General features: G+C 36.9%; 1 protein-coding gene across 1 annotated transcript in view; it reads left to right on the top strand.

Annotated features, from left to right (window-relative positions):
- Positions 1-3,432: 3,432 nt before the first annotated feature.
- LOC150084403 (sialin-like) overlaps positions 3,433-16,032 on the top strand; it is a 179,914-nt gene continuing 167,314 nt past the window's right edge. Inside the window, exons 1-2 of the mRNA XM_090376216.1 lie at positions 3,433-3,576; positions 15,319-15,552. Of these exons, the coding sequence (XP_090232342.1) occupies positions 3,433-3,576; positions 15,319-15,552 (378 nt within the window). The remainder of the gene's footprint in view (positions 3,577-15,318; positions 15,553-16,032) is intronic.

The following is a 16,032-nucleotide window of genomic DNA, read 5'->3' as shown; positions in this document are numbered from 1 at the left end:
ATTAATAATTGAGTATTTCAGTAATCAAAATAATTGATTATATGCAGATTAGTTGATTACAAAGTCTACAATAATCAATTATATGCAAAATAATTTATTACAAAATCGATTGACAACTGGCCAGAACTATATACTTATAATGAATAGTTCATTATTATACACAATAATGAACTATTATTGGCTGAGTGGTTAGATCACTTTAAACTTTAGTTTTGATAATATCAGATCAAATTCCTGTACTGTAATTTTTTTTTCTTCTTCCTGTCAGTTTTTAATCACATAATTTTCATATAAGCAATTATGAAAATGCCATAATGGATTATTTCAATTATGACTGTCATTTGTACCCATCACTGTTTTAACAATTTGCATTGTGGTTGCCAAGTGCATAGTTTGCAAATGCTGCATTTTGCAGAACTGAATCTTTTGTGGTAAGAGTACTCCTTTGTATTTTTGACTAATCTGGTTGCTCTTCTCTGTATACATTTCAAGAGACCCATATCTTTCTTAAATGAAGTTTACAGAACTGTATCCTATCCATATTGTCTTATACAATGGGATAATCACCTTGTTATCTCCCTGCTGACAAAGTTCCTATATATTTTGACAGAACCTAATTGAGTTATTTTAGCATTCTATCTGCACTGCTCAAAGAACTTCATGTTTAATTGTACAGTTACTCTTAGGGCTGTTTCATTCTTTGCCACCTGCACTATGATACCACTTAAGGATTATGTTATTCTGGGATTACTGCTGCCCATATGCTATATCTTGCATTTACCACTGTTAAATCTCAGTTGTCACTTCTTGGTATATTTTCCTAAATTTTGTAGGTCTTGCTGTGATAGTATGCCTTGATTTCTATCATTAACCACCCTGCCAACCTTTGTATCATCTAAGAACTTAGACTATAAGCCTGATATGCCTTCATCAGTATTGTTAATAAATATTGTAAATAGTGAGGATCTAGCACTGAACCCTAAGGGATCTGTCAGCAATCTGAACAGGATCACCATTAGTTATGCTAGTGATATCTGGTGGGTCAATGTGGTTCATTTCTTTCCTTCCACTGTTTAAATAAAAAAAAAAAAAATTCTTTACCATTTTCTTTGCATTCTTAGTTAAAGATTCTCATAATGTGGCTTGCTTGATCCCTTTTGTGATTTAATTGCAGAGTAGTTAGTACTTACCCTAGGTTTCTGTGTACCATGCTAATTTATAATCATCCCATGTAGTTTTCTTCTCTGTCACTATTTTTGTATATTCATCTGATGTCCATTTAGATCTAAATGTCGAACAATATTTCTTGGTTTAAAAATCGTAGTAGGGTCTGTGATTACCTTTCTGAATGCTTTCTATTTAGAATTTGCTATTGGTAACATTACTTTGTCCCACTGAAAATAATTTAAAAAAATATATAAGATCATTGTAGTCACCTTTACAAAAGCAAATTCCCTTTCCTTTCCTTTACTTTTGAAAGTGTTTATCTTAAAGTAAATCCCACATCAATATATTATGATCACTGCTACGTAGTGGTTTCTTTTTTCTGAAAATTCTTAATGCATGAAGAGTTACTGCTGATAATCAGATCAGTTGTCTTGTTTCATCTCTTTAACTCTTTAGCATGTTTCTGTAGAAAATACTAGGGGTACAAATATTCTAGACATGATCATTACTTGCAAATCAGATGACGTCATAGGGCTTACAGTGCAGGTACCATTGGCAGGTAGTGATCATGCAGTCATTGTAAGATGAAGAAAGATCTTGCAGTAGTTAAAGGCAGAGGTTTTAATTTCAAGAAAGGGGACAGTGACAGTTTAAGGCATTACATGGCAACTAATTGGATGTACACCAATGCTAGTGATATAGTAAATAAATTTGATGAATTTGAAGTGCTGGTCAAGACATCAAAGGCAGATATTGTTGTGATATCAGAGATGTGGTGTCACAGATAAATTGAGGAAGAATGGTTACAGGATAGATGTGTGGAGGTTTGCTTTCAGCCACTGCATGGTCAATTGCTGGAAACAAACTTCCATCCGTTGTTGGGGAAGTGGGTGTTTGAATAATTTCGAGGAACAAGACAAATTATTGAAGGGAATGTACAGGCAATTTTTTTGCTGATGCTTTATAAGCTTGCTTTCTTGCATCATTTGCCACTACTAATACTTCAATTTCAAAAAATGTGAAAAAAAATTGAATATATGCACAAAAAAAGATTAGTATATATATTCCAATTTTGGATGCTTTTTCAGCTTCTCTAGCCCCCCTCCTCCATTTTTGCCAGACCACCTAGGTTATGAACTTCTGCTCTAGAGGCACCACTCCAGATGTGGGAACAATATTGTATGGTAGTGCAGATTTGTACAGGATTTAACAAGAAAGGTAGTACAAAAAGGAAAAGGAAAAAAACCTAGTTTTTTAATGCAGAATCTCTATCTGTAGTATGCTTATGTCAAAGAAAGTTGGAAGTCAGGGTTATTTCCAAACACAAATTTGGTTTACTCTCTGTTCATCAGTGATTATGCTAATGTTATTAGTGAAATTAGAGAAGAAATCATCAGTTGCTATAAGGTAGAGTTAAATAGAAACATACTTGATGTTTGAGAATGCTACATTATCTCATGCTATATATGTATCAGCAGTGTGCGTCATATTAGTTAATCATGTAATGTGTCTGAGAACAAGCGAACAGCAGTATGATCTGTGGGAGATCATGACTCCTACTACCATCTAGACAGGATCAGCTTGCCACTCGGATTAATGTATATAAGTAGTGCCTGGCAATTTGTGTTTCTAGAACAATCACAGTGATATGATAAAAGCAGTTTTGTAAGGTCCGATAGTCAACTTTTATTCTTTACTGAGTAAGGGTGATGCCCATTGAACTCTTGCCTGATGCTTGGGATCTCATGTCCAGTGAAGACTGATATGTGATGGGAGGTAGTGGAGAATCCTCCTCACATTATAGATCTCTCTCTCTACTTTTGATTTCTATATCTTTGAGCTTCTATAAAAAGACCAAAGGCATGCTGATTCCATTTGGATGATTAATACATTAGGCTGTGTTTTGGTTTCAGTAACATCTGAAGTTACTCCATGAGGAAGATACCTGTTGTTGGTAAAACATGCATTTCATGACACTAAAGATGACTTTCTATGAATGGGTTCATAATTTTATCCTCATATAATTTTATATTTTGCTATGGTTTTTGAATATTCAAATATTAATTAAAATACAGGATATAAAGTATGGATATACAGGATATAATTAACTGCATTCTTGAATTTCTTTTAAGCTTTTGTTATTTTTTAATAAATTAATTACTTGAAAATTTCATTGCCATATTTTAATCCTTACATTTGTATATTATAGTATGGCTACCAGTGCGTTATATATTGATTTTCATAATTTTCCTGGGCTTCATTGTCATGTATTCCCTTCGTGTTAACCTCAGTGTTGCTATTGTTGCTATGGTGAATAATACTCGCAATGAAACTCTATATGATGGATGCCATTTTCTTGATGGCCCCCTCAATTCTACCAATTTTAGCACTTCTGATGTAAAAGAAAAGGTAATAGGTAATTATATAACTCTAGCTATTGTATCAATATTTTGTGTTATTAAATTTGCTCGTTGCATGTTTTAAACAGCTAGTAGAAAAAATTGTACTAAAAATTGATCATTGTTTAATGAAAGTTGATCTTTATGCTTTTAATATCTGAGTTTAATATCCTTGTAAGTTCATTTTTTTTTTACATGGAATAAATTTATTCTTATATCTTATATATCAATAAATCTAATTGATAATTCAAAGGTCCAAATTTAATAATGAAGTTGTAAATCCATTAGTCTAAGCAGGGCTATTAAACTCAGAAGTTTTTGTGGCAGCACACAAATGAAATTACTGAGAAGTGTATTAAATATTTGTACATATTTTCCTTTCTGCCAAACTTTGATCTTATGGCATTTATGAAGGTTCATGTAAGTTTTCAGTTTTATACAGTATATCCACCTTGCCATTTATCATAAATTTCATATAGGTTTAATCCTTTTATCCTGTGTAAGTTGACAGCACTGGGGATGCCAGTTTTACATGCCAGGTCTAAAATATATATATATAGTAAATGAATAATTTTCTGTTTATATTTGGGAATGGCTATGTAGGGTTAGAGGAATTTGCAAGAATTTTGTCATATTTAGCATTGATTAGAAATTATACAAATTAATTTATTTGATATTTCTTTTGATTATTAGATTGCAATGATTTTTATTATTGATGTATATCCACAATTTTGTATTTAGCCAAATTTGCTAATATTAATTCTTTTTGAATTCTAAAAGTATATATGATGTATAGCATATTAATTTAGTACTAAATCTGCATAACTGGAACAGATGATGGTCTGCCATTCATATGCTGCTGGACATGCCAACTGAAAACCAAGGAGATAGCATTATTTTCGCTGTGAGAACTCTTGCTGGCAATACTTCATTACTGCCACCTTACTGAAAAAAAACTTAAATGCTGACTCGCACTATGAAGTTGACAATATAACACGTGCTTCATTCACTGCAATATGCAATATACACCGATGAGCCAAAACATTATGACCAGCGAGTTGTTATGCAAATCGAAGCAACTGCAGGTGAACTACAGCGCATGCGCGGGTTGGGACACGGTATAAAAAACACCTCATACTGAGTTCTGTTAATCAGTGTTACTCTTGTTCTTCAGATGGGAAAGGCAGCAGACTTAAGCGAGTTTGACAAGGGTAAAATTGTAATGGCCAGATGACTGGGTCAGAGCATATCCGAAATGGCATGGCTGGTGGGATGCTCACGGTCAGCCGCGGTTAGTACCTACTGAAAGTGGTTTGAGGAGGGAAAACCCACAAATCGCCAGCAAGGCATTGGACTACCACGGGTCATCTATGCTCGGGGTGAATGAAGGCTTTGGCGGATGGTATGTGGCAACAGAAGGGCAACTGTGGTGAAATTTGCTGGTAACTGGAATACTGGTGACGGGAGTAATGTGTCACAACACATAGTTGTTATGGTGGTTTAATGGCACACAAATTACTTGACTATAATGCGTCACAACACACAGTACATCGAACCCTGCTGAAAATGGGGCTGCGTAGCCGCTGGCTGCTCTGAGTTTCCATGCTAACCACAGTTCACCGGTGACAGCACCTACAATGGGCATGCGAGCATTGAAACTGGAGCTTGAGTTATTGGAAGAAGGTCGTCTGGTCCGATGAATCACGTTTCCTGTTCCACCATGTGGACAGCTGGGTACATGTGAATCGTTTACCTGGGGAAGTGATGGTGCCTGGATGCACTGTGAGACGAAAACAAGCTGGTGGCGGCGGTTTCATGCTTTGGGCGATGTTCTGCTCTGATACCCTGGGTCCAGTCATCCATTTGCCAGGCACTCTGAAGTCTACCACCTACTACCCAAGACAGAGCTGCTTTTTAGAAATTACTAAAACGCTGGCCTGACACAGTGGGACTGTAAGTGAAAATCTCCACCTGACAGATAACTAGCGAACACTGAGCTCAGCTGGAAACCTAGCTAACCAAAATTATCCTCGATGAGACTCGATCCTGGGAATGACATAGGCACTGAATGGACAGCCAGCCCTGGTGCTGAAACCTGCCTGGACATTTCTACCCATGATATAACAAAAAGCAGAAATGCTGCTGCAGAGCCATACTGGCGATCTGAGCCAGCTCCCTTGCCCGGCTCACTGACTCTCCCCTCCCCGGCGGGAAGGGGGGGTGATGGTCCATCTGTCTCCCCCTGCTTGCCACCCCTCTCCTTCCCTCTGGTGGTGCATGGGCATGCCCCACTAACATCTGATTGGAGTCGCCTTCACTATCGACACCATACTTCTGTCTTTCTCCCCCCAGCCTTCAGTCTCCCCACCTTCTCTATCTGCAAGCTAGCGTACGCCCACACGTCAAAATCTAACTTTATCCAAATCACTCTCGCCCACTTTTTCAGCCTTTCATACTTTAAGCGCTTTTCCTTTGCAATTGAATGAAATTTTTTTTTTTTAGGTCCTCGCCACTGAAATCTCAGGAAACTAGGTGGCAGGATCTGCCAGAGTTAAACTAACTACTGGTACCTTGTCTGCCTCCACAGGGCGAAGTGCAAGCAACGTCGGGCCTCAGCAGAGATCTGGTGGCTAAATGGCCAGAAGAACAATGGTACATGACATTACACAACACAAGATTCACACACTTTTAAATCTCTGCCCTTAACAGTGTACTGTATCACCTGACAATGTAAACTATGCAGAGATGGGGGACCCCCCTCCTCCCCGGTGCCGCTTGACCCTAAACACACTTTACACTTACCTAAACATCGTTGCTGACCAGGTACACCCTTTCACGGCAATGGTCTTTCTCTCTGGCGGTGCCATCTTTCATCAGAATAATGTGCCATGCCACACCACCCGGATTGTTTGAGACTGGTTCGTGAACATGAGAATGACTTCCAGGTATTGCCCTGGCCTCCAAATTCCCCAGACACCAATCCCCGAGCATCTGTGGTTTGTGTTGGAACAGCAACTTGATCTGTGCCATCTCAACCACAGACCTTATAGGAGTTAAAGGATCTGATGATTAATTGTTGGTACCAGATACCACAAGACACATTTAGAAATCTTACCCATGCCTCGCTGGGTACAAACTGTTTTGGCTGCACATGGAGGACCAACATCATATTAGGTAGGTGGTCATAATGTTTTGGCTCATTGGTGTGTGACTTAATTTGTAGCACTTCTTTAACTATAATGGAAATATTTATGATTGTAAGTGATACTCTAAGATAGTTGATGTATTATTAATTTTAATGGAAAAATACAAATAGTATCTTCAATATGATTTCCATTTGGCATGTTAATTTTAATATAGGGTGGGATTGATTTAGTTTTCAAAACTTTGTGCTTGTTCACGTTGCTAGACTTATTCTTATCATTACTTAAACTTGCTCACAAACTAGAATACATCAAGATATGTGTTTATTGTAAATGCAACATGATTTTGAAGAGAGTCTCGCTACTCTGTGTCTGGTATGACAAAATCTGATTGAGTTATAGAAGTCAAAGTCATTATGATTTCTACTCCTGTTATTGAATCAAATTTTGAATCATCAGATTTGGAGATTTTTATACCCTCACCAGCATTGTGCAGGTGCAGCACCTGACTTACTGATAATAAGGATCCCACTTAGAGATCTTCTAAACGGCTACATGGTTGGTAAAACATTATAAATATTGATATTTTTTTATTGTTGGGAACTGCTTCTTATATATGATTAAACTTTGGAACAATTTGTTAGTGGTACATGTAGCTGCATAATGCAAGATAACATAGACAAAAAGATATGCCTTTTTGCATGATTTATGGGTCTGGCATATAATGGATTTGCATGATATGCCTTTTGCATGATTTCCATTTAATGATTTAATTAATTAACAATGAAAATTGATAAAGGTTAATAAATTTAATTGATTAATTTACTATACTATACTTGACTATACAATACTATACTGAGCTACTGCAGTAATATGTTATAACTTTAGCTATCAAATTCGAGATATACGCTATCATTACGCTATATATACTGTAATGTATGCTATACTGTACTGATCACAATGCTAAATTAGCTATATCCTTAGCTAAATACAAAAGATATATGCCCAAAAAGTGATTAAAACCGTCAAAATACTTATTTATTTTAATTAAAATCCTACTATTCTTCTGCGCTAGTGATTACGCTACGATATTTCAGCCAAAACACCAATACAATAGTGACAAGAGTAGAGAGTTGTAACTTATAAGGTCACTACCTAAATTTAAAAAAAATACACTAATGAATGCTACTATGTCTATTTAATCTATTTGTAAAGCACAAATTAATATGTTAACCAATCAAAAAATGCAACAGATATATGCCCAAAAGGTGATTAAAGCCTTCAAAATAAGAGCAACCCTTTGTTCCATTCACTAATTTTGTTGTCCTTATCTGTACTCGTTCCAACAGCTCTACATCCTTCTTAAAATGAGGCCTCCAGACCTGTATACAGTACTCAAGGTGTGGCCTGACCATTGCATTATACAAGAGGATAATAACCTCTTTATCCCTGCTAGAAAACTTCCTATATATCATTGACAAGACATCATGAGCTACTCTTGCAGATCATCTGCATTGCTCAGAAAACTTCATATCTGCCTGTACAATTACCTCTAGGTCCTTTTCACTCTCTACCACTGTCAGTGTAGTACCACACAGTTGGTATGTTACTCTGGGGTTACTGCTTCCCATATGCAGTATTTTACATTTGTCAATGTTTAAACTTTAGTTGTCACCTCTCAGCCCATCTGCTCAACTTTTCTAGATCCATCCGCCGACCGGGCTAGCCAGGTGGGTAAAGCACCTGCCTGGCAACCCAAAGGTTGCGGGTTCGAATCCCGCCTCGGGCTTGGATCAAAGTACTGCAAAAACCTTGGGAGGTGCATTATGGCCACAGAAGCCGATGCGCCAACAACTACCAAAAAAAAAAAAAAAAAAAATTTCTAGATCCTGTTGCAGCAGCATACTGTCATTAGTGTCATTAACAACCCTGCCAACCTTCATATTATCTGCAAACTTGGACATTAAGCCTGATATACCATCATCAGTATCATTGATGAATACAGAAAACAACAATGGACCCAACAATGAACCCTGGGGGAATCCACTAATAATATTAGTCCACAATGGAATAAGTAGCAAATAATGGAATAAGTAATGACATAATGGAATGAAATAATAAAATAAGTAGTAAAAGAGTAAAAGCAGTAATGCAAGGTCATGAGAGAGCATTCTGAAACTTCATGAAACATAAGGATAAATCCAGTAAGAAGATAACTCCATAATTTGGATTTAAAATCTTTTATCTGATGAATTCCATATTGCTCAAGTGGTTGCCAAACATTTTTTGAGGATTCAGACTAATGGTGTAAAGAGATATGCTTTATTTACTGAATTAATGCCATTCAATATGGTATAGTATTAGTAATAGCCACATAATGCAAGGAAGCCTATGGCTTATGCTGCACCAGCCAAAAAAATAAAATAAATAATATAAAATAACAAAAAATAAATAAAATAAAATAATAAGAATAAAAATAAAATAATAAGAAGAAAATTAAAAAAATACTAATAAGAAGAAGAAAATGAAAAAAAAAAGAAAATTAAAAAATAATAATAATAAGAAAAAAAATTTAAAAAAAATAATAATAAGAGAAAATGAAATGGACAATCTATGCATTTCACCAGGCACATTACCCATCTTTGATGGTCAGTTATACAGCTGACCTTTGAATTTCCCCAAACTGCCAGCCTCTACCTCCCAAGGTGCCTCCGTAGCCAGGTGGGCAGGAGCAGCAGTGAGTAGCACACGCTTCTTGATTAGACCGGAGTTCGAGCCCATGACCACCAAATACGGAGGGTGCGGAAAGATCAGGGAATGACCACCGCATATCTCGGAGCAATATGGCCTTAGTTGCTAATGCTCCTAAAAACCAAATAACAAACAAACAAACAGGCCTCTACCTCCCATGTAGCTAACTTATTCCAGTAATTTATAACTCAATGGCTAAAATAAAAATTCCTGCAATCCAGTCTAAACATCTATCCCTGTAACTTGAAATTATGGCCCCTAGTTCTAGAATCACTTATAACCGAGAAAATTTCATCCTCATTCATTTTACTTATACCTCACAGAGCCTTGAGCATGCTCAATGCTGATGGGATTCTTCCTCTCGCTCAGAATAATCACCTGAGAGGGCATAAATTCAAATTGAGGAAAGACAGATGTAGGATAGACGTGTGGAAATTTGCCTTTAGCCAGCGGGTGGTTGGTTGGTGGAACAGACTTCCATCCCTTGTCGTGGAAGTTGATAGCCTAAATAAGTTTAAGGCTCAGCTGGACAGATATTTTGAACGAACAGAGGGGTGAAGTGGAAGTGGAAGTGGTTTTTTTTTTTTTTTTTTTGGCTGATGCTGCATAAGCTTGCTTTCTTGCATCAAATGCCTCTACTAATGCTAATGCTTGAACACCTTTATCAAGTCTTCTCTAAGATGTCTAGTTTCCAAGCTCTGCAACCCACATATTGAAAGTCTTTTCTCATATGGATGCCCTTTTCCAATCTCACCAGGCGCATTACCCATCTTTGGACCCTTTCAAGAAGCACAATGTTTTTCTTTAGGTGAGGTCGCCATACTTGAACACCGTATTCCAAGTGTGGTTTTACAATAGCCTTCTATAATGGGATTATGACGTCCTTATCTCTACTAGCAAATGTTCGAAAAATCATCAATAGGACACCATGGGCCTTCCTTGCAACCACTCTACAATGCTCAGAGAACTTCATGTCTGACTGTATCATAATACCCAAGTCCCTTTCTTCCACTACTGGCTTTAGTAGGTTTTGGGTTTACTGTTCCCGAGGTGCAATACCTTACACTTTGCTGGATTAAATCATAGCTGCCATTTTTCTGATCATCCCTGAAGTCTATCTAGGTCACTCTGAAGAAGCTCTGCTTGGCAGCATTCATTAACTACTTTTTGCCAATCTTTACATCATCTGCAAATTTAGACATCAAGCCCTTCTATCCATTCATCGATGTCATTTATGAAAATCAAAAACAACAGTGGTCCTAATACTGATCCTTTGGGAACCCCAACTTCTTACATCAACCCAATCTGAGGAATAACTATTTATCACAATCCTCTTCCTCTTGCCCTGAAGCCATCCAGCTATCCATCTAAGGATTTTCCCTGTGATTCCAACCTGTTCCAGCTTATAAAGTAACTGCACATGTGGGCCTGAGTCAAATGCTTTGCTGAAATCTAAGTAAACAATGTTGAAACTATTCCCTAAGTCCAACTCTTGAGTGACCCTGTCAAAATAGCTAACCAGATTAGTTAAACATGAAGGAATACCACGTGTGGAGGTACTGTGAGCCTGTTATATAGGAGAGGTTGCAGGAAGTCTTATCACTGTTGAGGAAGAGAGCTGACGCTCTCAAAAGCTTCAGGTTTTTTAGTGCTTTTAATCTTTATATTTTAGCTTATTTTATAGTAAATGATTTTATTATAGTTTTAGCATTCCGTAATATACAGCCATAAGTTTATTTTAAATTATAGTAAATTATATAATGTTTTTATATATTCTTGGTTATTTGTAAAATTTTAGTTACAGTAAAATTCATCTAATGGTTGGTGCATGAGTTCACTTATTTCCTAGATATGAATTTTCCTGACCTCAGAGGCCTCTTTCAGGATATTGTTTCTCTGGGGTTACTTCTACCCATATGCAGTACTTTGCATTTGTCAAGGTTAAACTTCAATTGCCACTTCTTAGCCCATCTGCCCAAATTTTCTAGATCCTGTTGCAGTAGCACACTGCCATTACTGTCATTAACAATCCTGCCAACCTTTGTATCATCTGCAAACTTTGACACTAAGCCTGATATACCTTCATCAATATCATTGATAAATAAACAAAACAACAGTGGACCCAACACAGAACCCTGTGGGACTCCACTAATAACATTAGTCCACGAAGAGCAGCACCCATTGATTAACTGTTCATCTGCAGCTTCAGCTGGGGTATCAAATACTATCCTGCGTCCATTACGTAAGGGTCCGACCTGGCCTATCCTTCTCTTCTTTGCATTTATATATGTGAAGAATTCATTATCTCCCGTTTTTGCTCTCTTTGCCAGCGATTTCTCATAATCTGCCTTTGCCAGCCCAACCTTTTCTGTGTCACTATTACATACAATTTGTAGCTGTTATAGATTTCAGTACTTTTTATTGCTCTGTATCTTTTCCATGCTGCCTTTTTCTGCTCAAGTAATCTGGCAACTTCATTATTCATCCAACTTGGAATCCTCTTCATGGAGTATTTTTCAAGTGGTATATATGCATTCAAGGCTTCTGTGATTAATGTTTTAAAGGTATACCATAATTTAGTTGTATTCGCTCTCTGTGAGATATCTATCTAGTTAATAGAGGCCATGTAGCATCTTAAGCCATCATAATTTCCTCTCCTGAAATTATAACCCATTCCTTTGTCTTTTACTACTGCTACCTCTCTCTTCATTGTTCACTGTAGAATGTCATGATCACTTCCTGCTACTGGTTCCTATACTGTCAGTCCTATTATGTCATCTGGTTCATGGGTGATAATGAGGTCTTGAGTATTCTTTTCCCTAGTACTTTCCCTGACATGTTGATATAAATAGCAATCATCTAGTTGATTTAAAAATTTTGTTCCCCATGTGGAGTTCCCTTCCCATTTGCTCCAGTCAATTAGAGGCAAATTAAAATCACCCATAATGAGATATTCACACTTACTTGCCCATTCCATTTGCATGGAGAGGCTCTCATCATAATCTTCACAATTACCTAGCCTGTCGATTACTCCCACTCTCATTATACCTTTTCTTCCAGCTATCTCACACCATACAGTTTCTATACTAGCAAGGGAACGTCTGAATCCAGGAAAGCTTTCATTGCGCTCAGGCTGCTTTTGATAAGAAGCATGACCACACCACCCCTTCTATCTTCCCTGTCCTTCCTAAATACATATATACATACCATAATGAAACTCATCATCCCCTATTTCTGGGTGGCAATATGTTTCCGTAAGCTATATTATGTCAGCGTTACTTGTCCTAACCAGCAGTTCGAATTCATTCATTTTATTGACGATAGTTCTGACATTACTGTATAAACAATTGAGACTTAGTGTTTTTGTATAGTTAACTATCCTGACACACCCTTTGAAGTTATTTAGGCTTACTTCCCTGGCATTAGCTACCCACTCATTTGAAACGTTTCTGCCCTCAGGACATCTTGCTAATATGATCTGTTGCAGTAACAAACAAGAACTCTTGAGGTATGTGCAAGCATTACTTTGACCAGTATTATCAGATAAATGCTTATCTATATTACCCTTGTCCCCCCCAAACTAGCAGTTTCCCTGAACCTTTAAGGTATCCTCAATAATACTGGCAAAAACTCTTGCACCACCTTTGTTTAAATGTATCCCACCTCTATAAAACAGATTCCTTGTACCTACAAGTGTAGGCCAAGCTGATAAAAATTTTCCCCCCAAAAGCCTTGCAGATTCCTTCTAGCCTTCAGTTAATCCACAAGGCTTTCAGCATATAATCCCTCCTATTGTGCCTGGGCAGAATTGCAGACACATAGATATTATGACCTAACTTGCGGCATATCTTCAGCATGTTCCTGTATTTGTCTAACAAATCGTCAGATCATGTATGCTTAATGTCATTAGTCCCCACATGAATAATAATATTCTCTTTACCCCCATTAAAATGATCGTCTGTTGGTGACATAATTAATAGTTGCTCCCAGCAGACATCCTAGTTCTAGTTCACCTTACAAAAATTACAAATTACAAAAAATACTTATTACTTATTAAATTACTTATTACAAAAAATATTTCCCATTTCCCTGACAATGGAGTCTCCTAATAAAACTAAATCCATTTGAACCAGAGTAGTTTGCACTTGGTTATTCTGTTCTGGGGCCTGAATTGGAAGTGCATCATCTGATAGGTTACTAGAGTCTTCAATCCCTGACGAGCTCCCAGTTACATTATTCTCGAGGGCAAGCACTCGTTTTTTCAGTGACTCAAATTGTTCTGGCAATGCACCAAATTGTAACTTAAGATCGGCGCCCTCCTTACAATGGTGACAAAGTAAATAATCTCCAAATGAGCTAATATTATCCACTAAGTTGACCTTGGAATACATGCCACAGGTTCTGCAAAGGATAAAATCATGACTCACCCGGAAATCGCCATTGGCTATTTCCATATGAGTCACAGTACCTTCTGATGAAGTGTTCAAGGCAGATCTTGTTGTTGTTGTTATTTGGTTTTTAGGAGCATTAGCAACTAAGGCCATATTGCTCCGGGATATGCGGTGGTCATTTCCTGACCTTTCCGCGTCCTCCGTATTTGGTGGTGACGGGCTCGAACCCCGGTCTAATCAAGAAGCGTGTGCTACGCACTGCTGCTCCTTCCCACCTGGCTACGGAGGCGCCTGGCAGATCTTGTAATAACCATTTTAAAATTTACCAATTATTAATAAAAGAAACTTTCAAAAAATTATATTTATAATATTAAAAAAATCAAACTATTACAGAAAAAAAAATGATCAAAATAAACTTTACAATATATTGAATAACCTTTGAATCCTGCTCTGCTTCACTAATCCTGCTATAATCCCCTCTTATCTATACTTCTTTACTGTCTCCATGAAGAGCTTTAATAGGCACGTCTGATCGCCACGAATGCCAACAGTTTATAATAAAATCTGTTTTAAAAATGCGTTATTATTGATAAGGAACTCGTGATTGCAGATTATGATTTTAACTCAGCATTGAAGAATATGAAATGACTACAAAAAATGACTACACTAGAAGAATTCCTGATGACACACCAACCTTGTTTTGGTAAAAGACTGTCACTCTTAAACTTTTAAACTAATCATACTTTATGATTAGTCACAAAGTATGATTGGTTTTAAGAAGGCAAGGTTTATTCAGAGAAGGCTCAGAATTATCTGATGTAGCTTCAAGCAAGTTAACATTGTTCCAGTGTTCAGAGAATGTGACAAGTGTACTTGTCACATTTTTTGCAAGCTGTATTATCTGACTATAGATTCATATCACTGCAAGACAGCCTTGTTAAATTGTTTGATACAGTATTACGTAAACGTCTCATAGAATTCTTCATGTCTTTTATTGATCCAAATCAACATTAGTATTAGTAGTGGCAAATGATGCTGAGGCTTTTTGCCAACCGATTGCAGTAATGTCTTTCGCTCTAAGTTTACCTGAATTCAATAGAAGTCTGATCCGTGTAATTACACACAATAAAAAGTCTAATTGCCTTTTTTTTTAAATTATATTTTGTTGGTGTAACCTGTAATGTGTTATGTAAATAATTAAATAAATTATATATACTTATTGTTATGAGAATATCCACTAATGCTTAGTAATTTTGTATTCTAGTTTCATACAGGCATTCAAATAATAATTGTATACTGAGATTTATTATGATAGTACTATTTCAGTTAGAATTTATTTTTCCCCAAACTGGGCAAATTATCTTGGTTATATAATTCTAATAAAGACAGTATATTTTACTGTTATCATTCATCTAATTTTATTGATTTTTTTTTTATTATCTGATATTGCATTAATTCATGTTACAGGATAGAGAATTTTATTGGGATGAAGAATTGCAGGGGGTTATTCTTGGAGCATTTTTCTATGGCTATGTCATTACTCAATTACCTGGAGGGCGATTGGCTGAGTTGGTAGGTGGGAAATGGTTGTTTGGACTTGGACTCTTCAGTACAGCTGTTTTATCACTGCTTACACCATTAGCAGCTAGGTATAGTGTAAATGTTCTTATTGCATTGCGAGTTATGGCTGGACTGTGTGAGGTATGTAATTACTTGTTTTTAATTCTTAAATGGTTGTACGAGGGATTTCCAAAAATTAAGGTAACACATTTTTTCTCTCGATGATGTTTAATAATACGAAGTTGAAATTACACACTAAGAAATAAGTGAACATGTATTACTTCTCCACAGTCTCCAGTTTTATCGATGCACTTGTCCCAATGATGGATCAGTTTATCAATACTGGTACTGAAGAAGTCCATGCCCACATGCAGTTCAATGTCGCACCGCCTGATGAACTTCCTCATCCGTGGTGAAATGCTTTCCTGAAAGGTGTTTTTCAGAGGGCCAAAAAAATGGAAGTCTGAATGCACTAAGTCTGGGCTGTAGGGGGGATGTGACAGAGTTTCCCAATGATTACGGTGCAACCACTCATGAGTGGTTTGGGCAGTGTGTGGAGTTGCATTGTCATGCAACAAAATCACACCACTTGTCAGAAGTACTGGTTGTTTGCTTTGAATG

Source organism: Mastigoproctus giganteus, chromosome 6 (genome assembly GCF_048544385.1).
Source record: "Mastigoproctus giganteus isolate SK-2022 chromosome 6, ASM4854438v1, whole genome shotgun sequence".
NCBI lineage: Eukaryota > Metazoa > Arthropoda > Arachnida > Uropygi > Thelyphonidae > Mastigoproctus > Mastigoproctus giganteus.
Note: the sequence above shows the minus strand (reverse complement) of the source record. Positions and strands in the feature narration are given on the sequence as shown.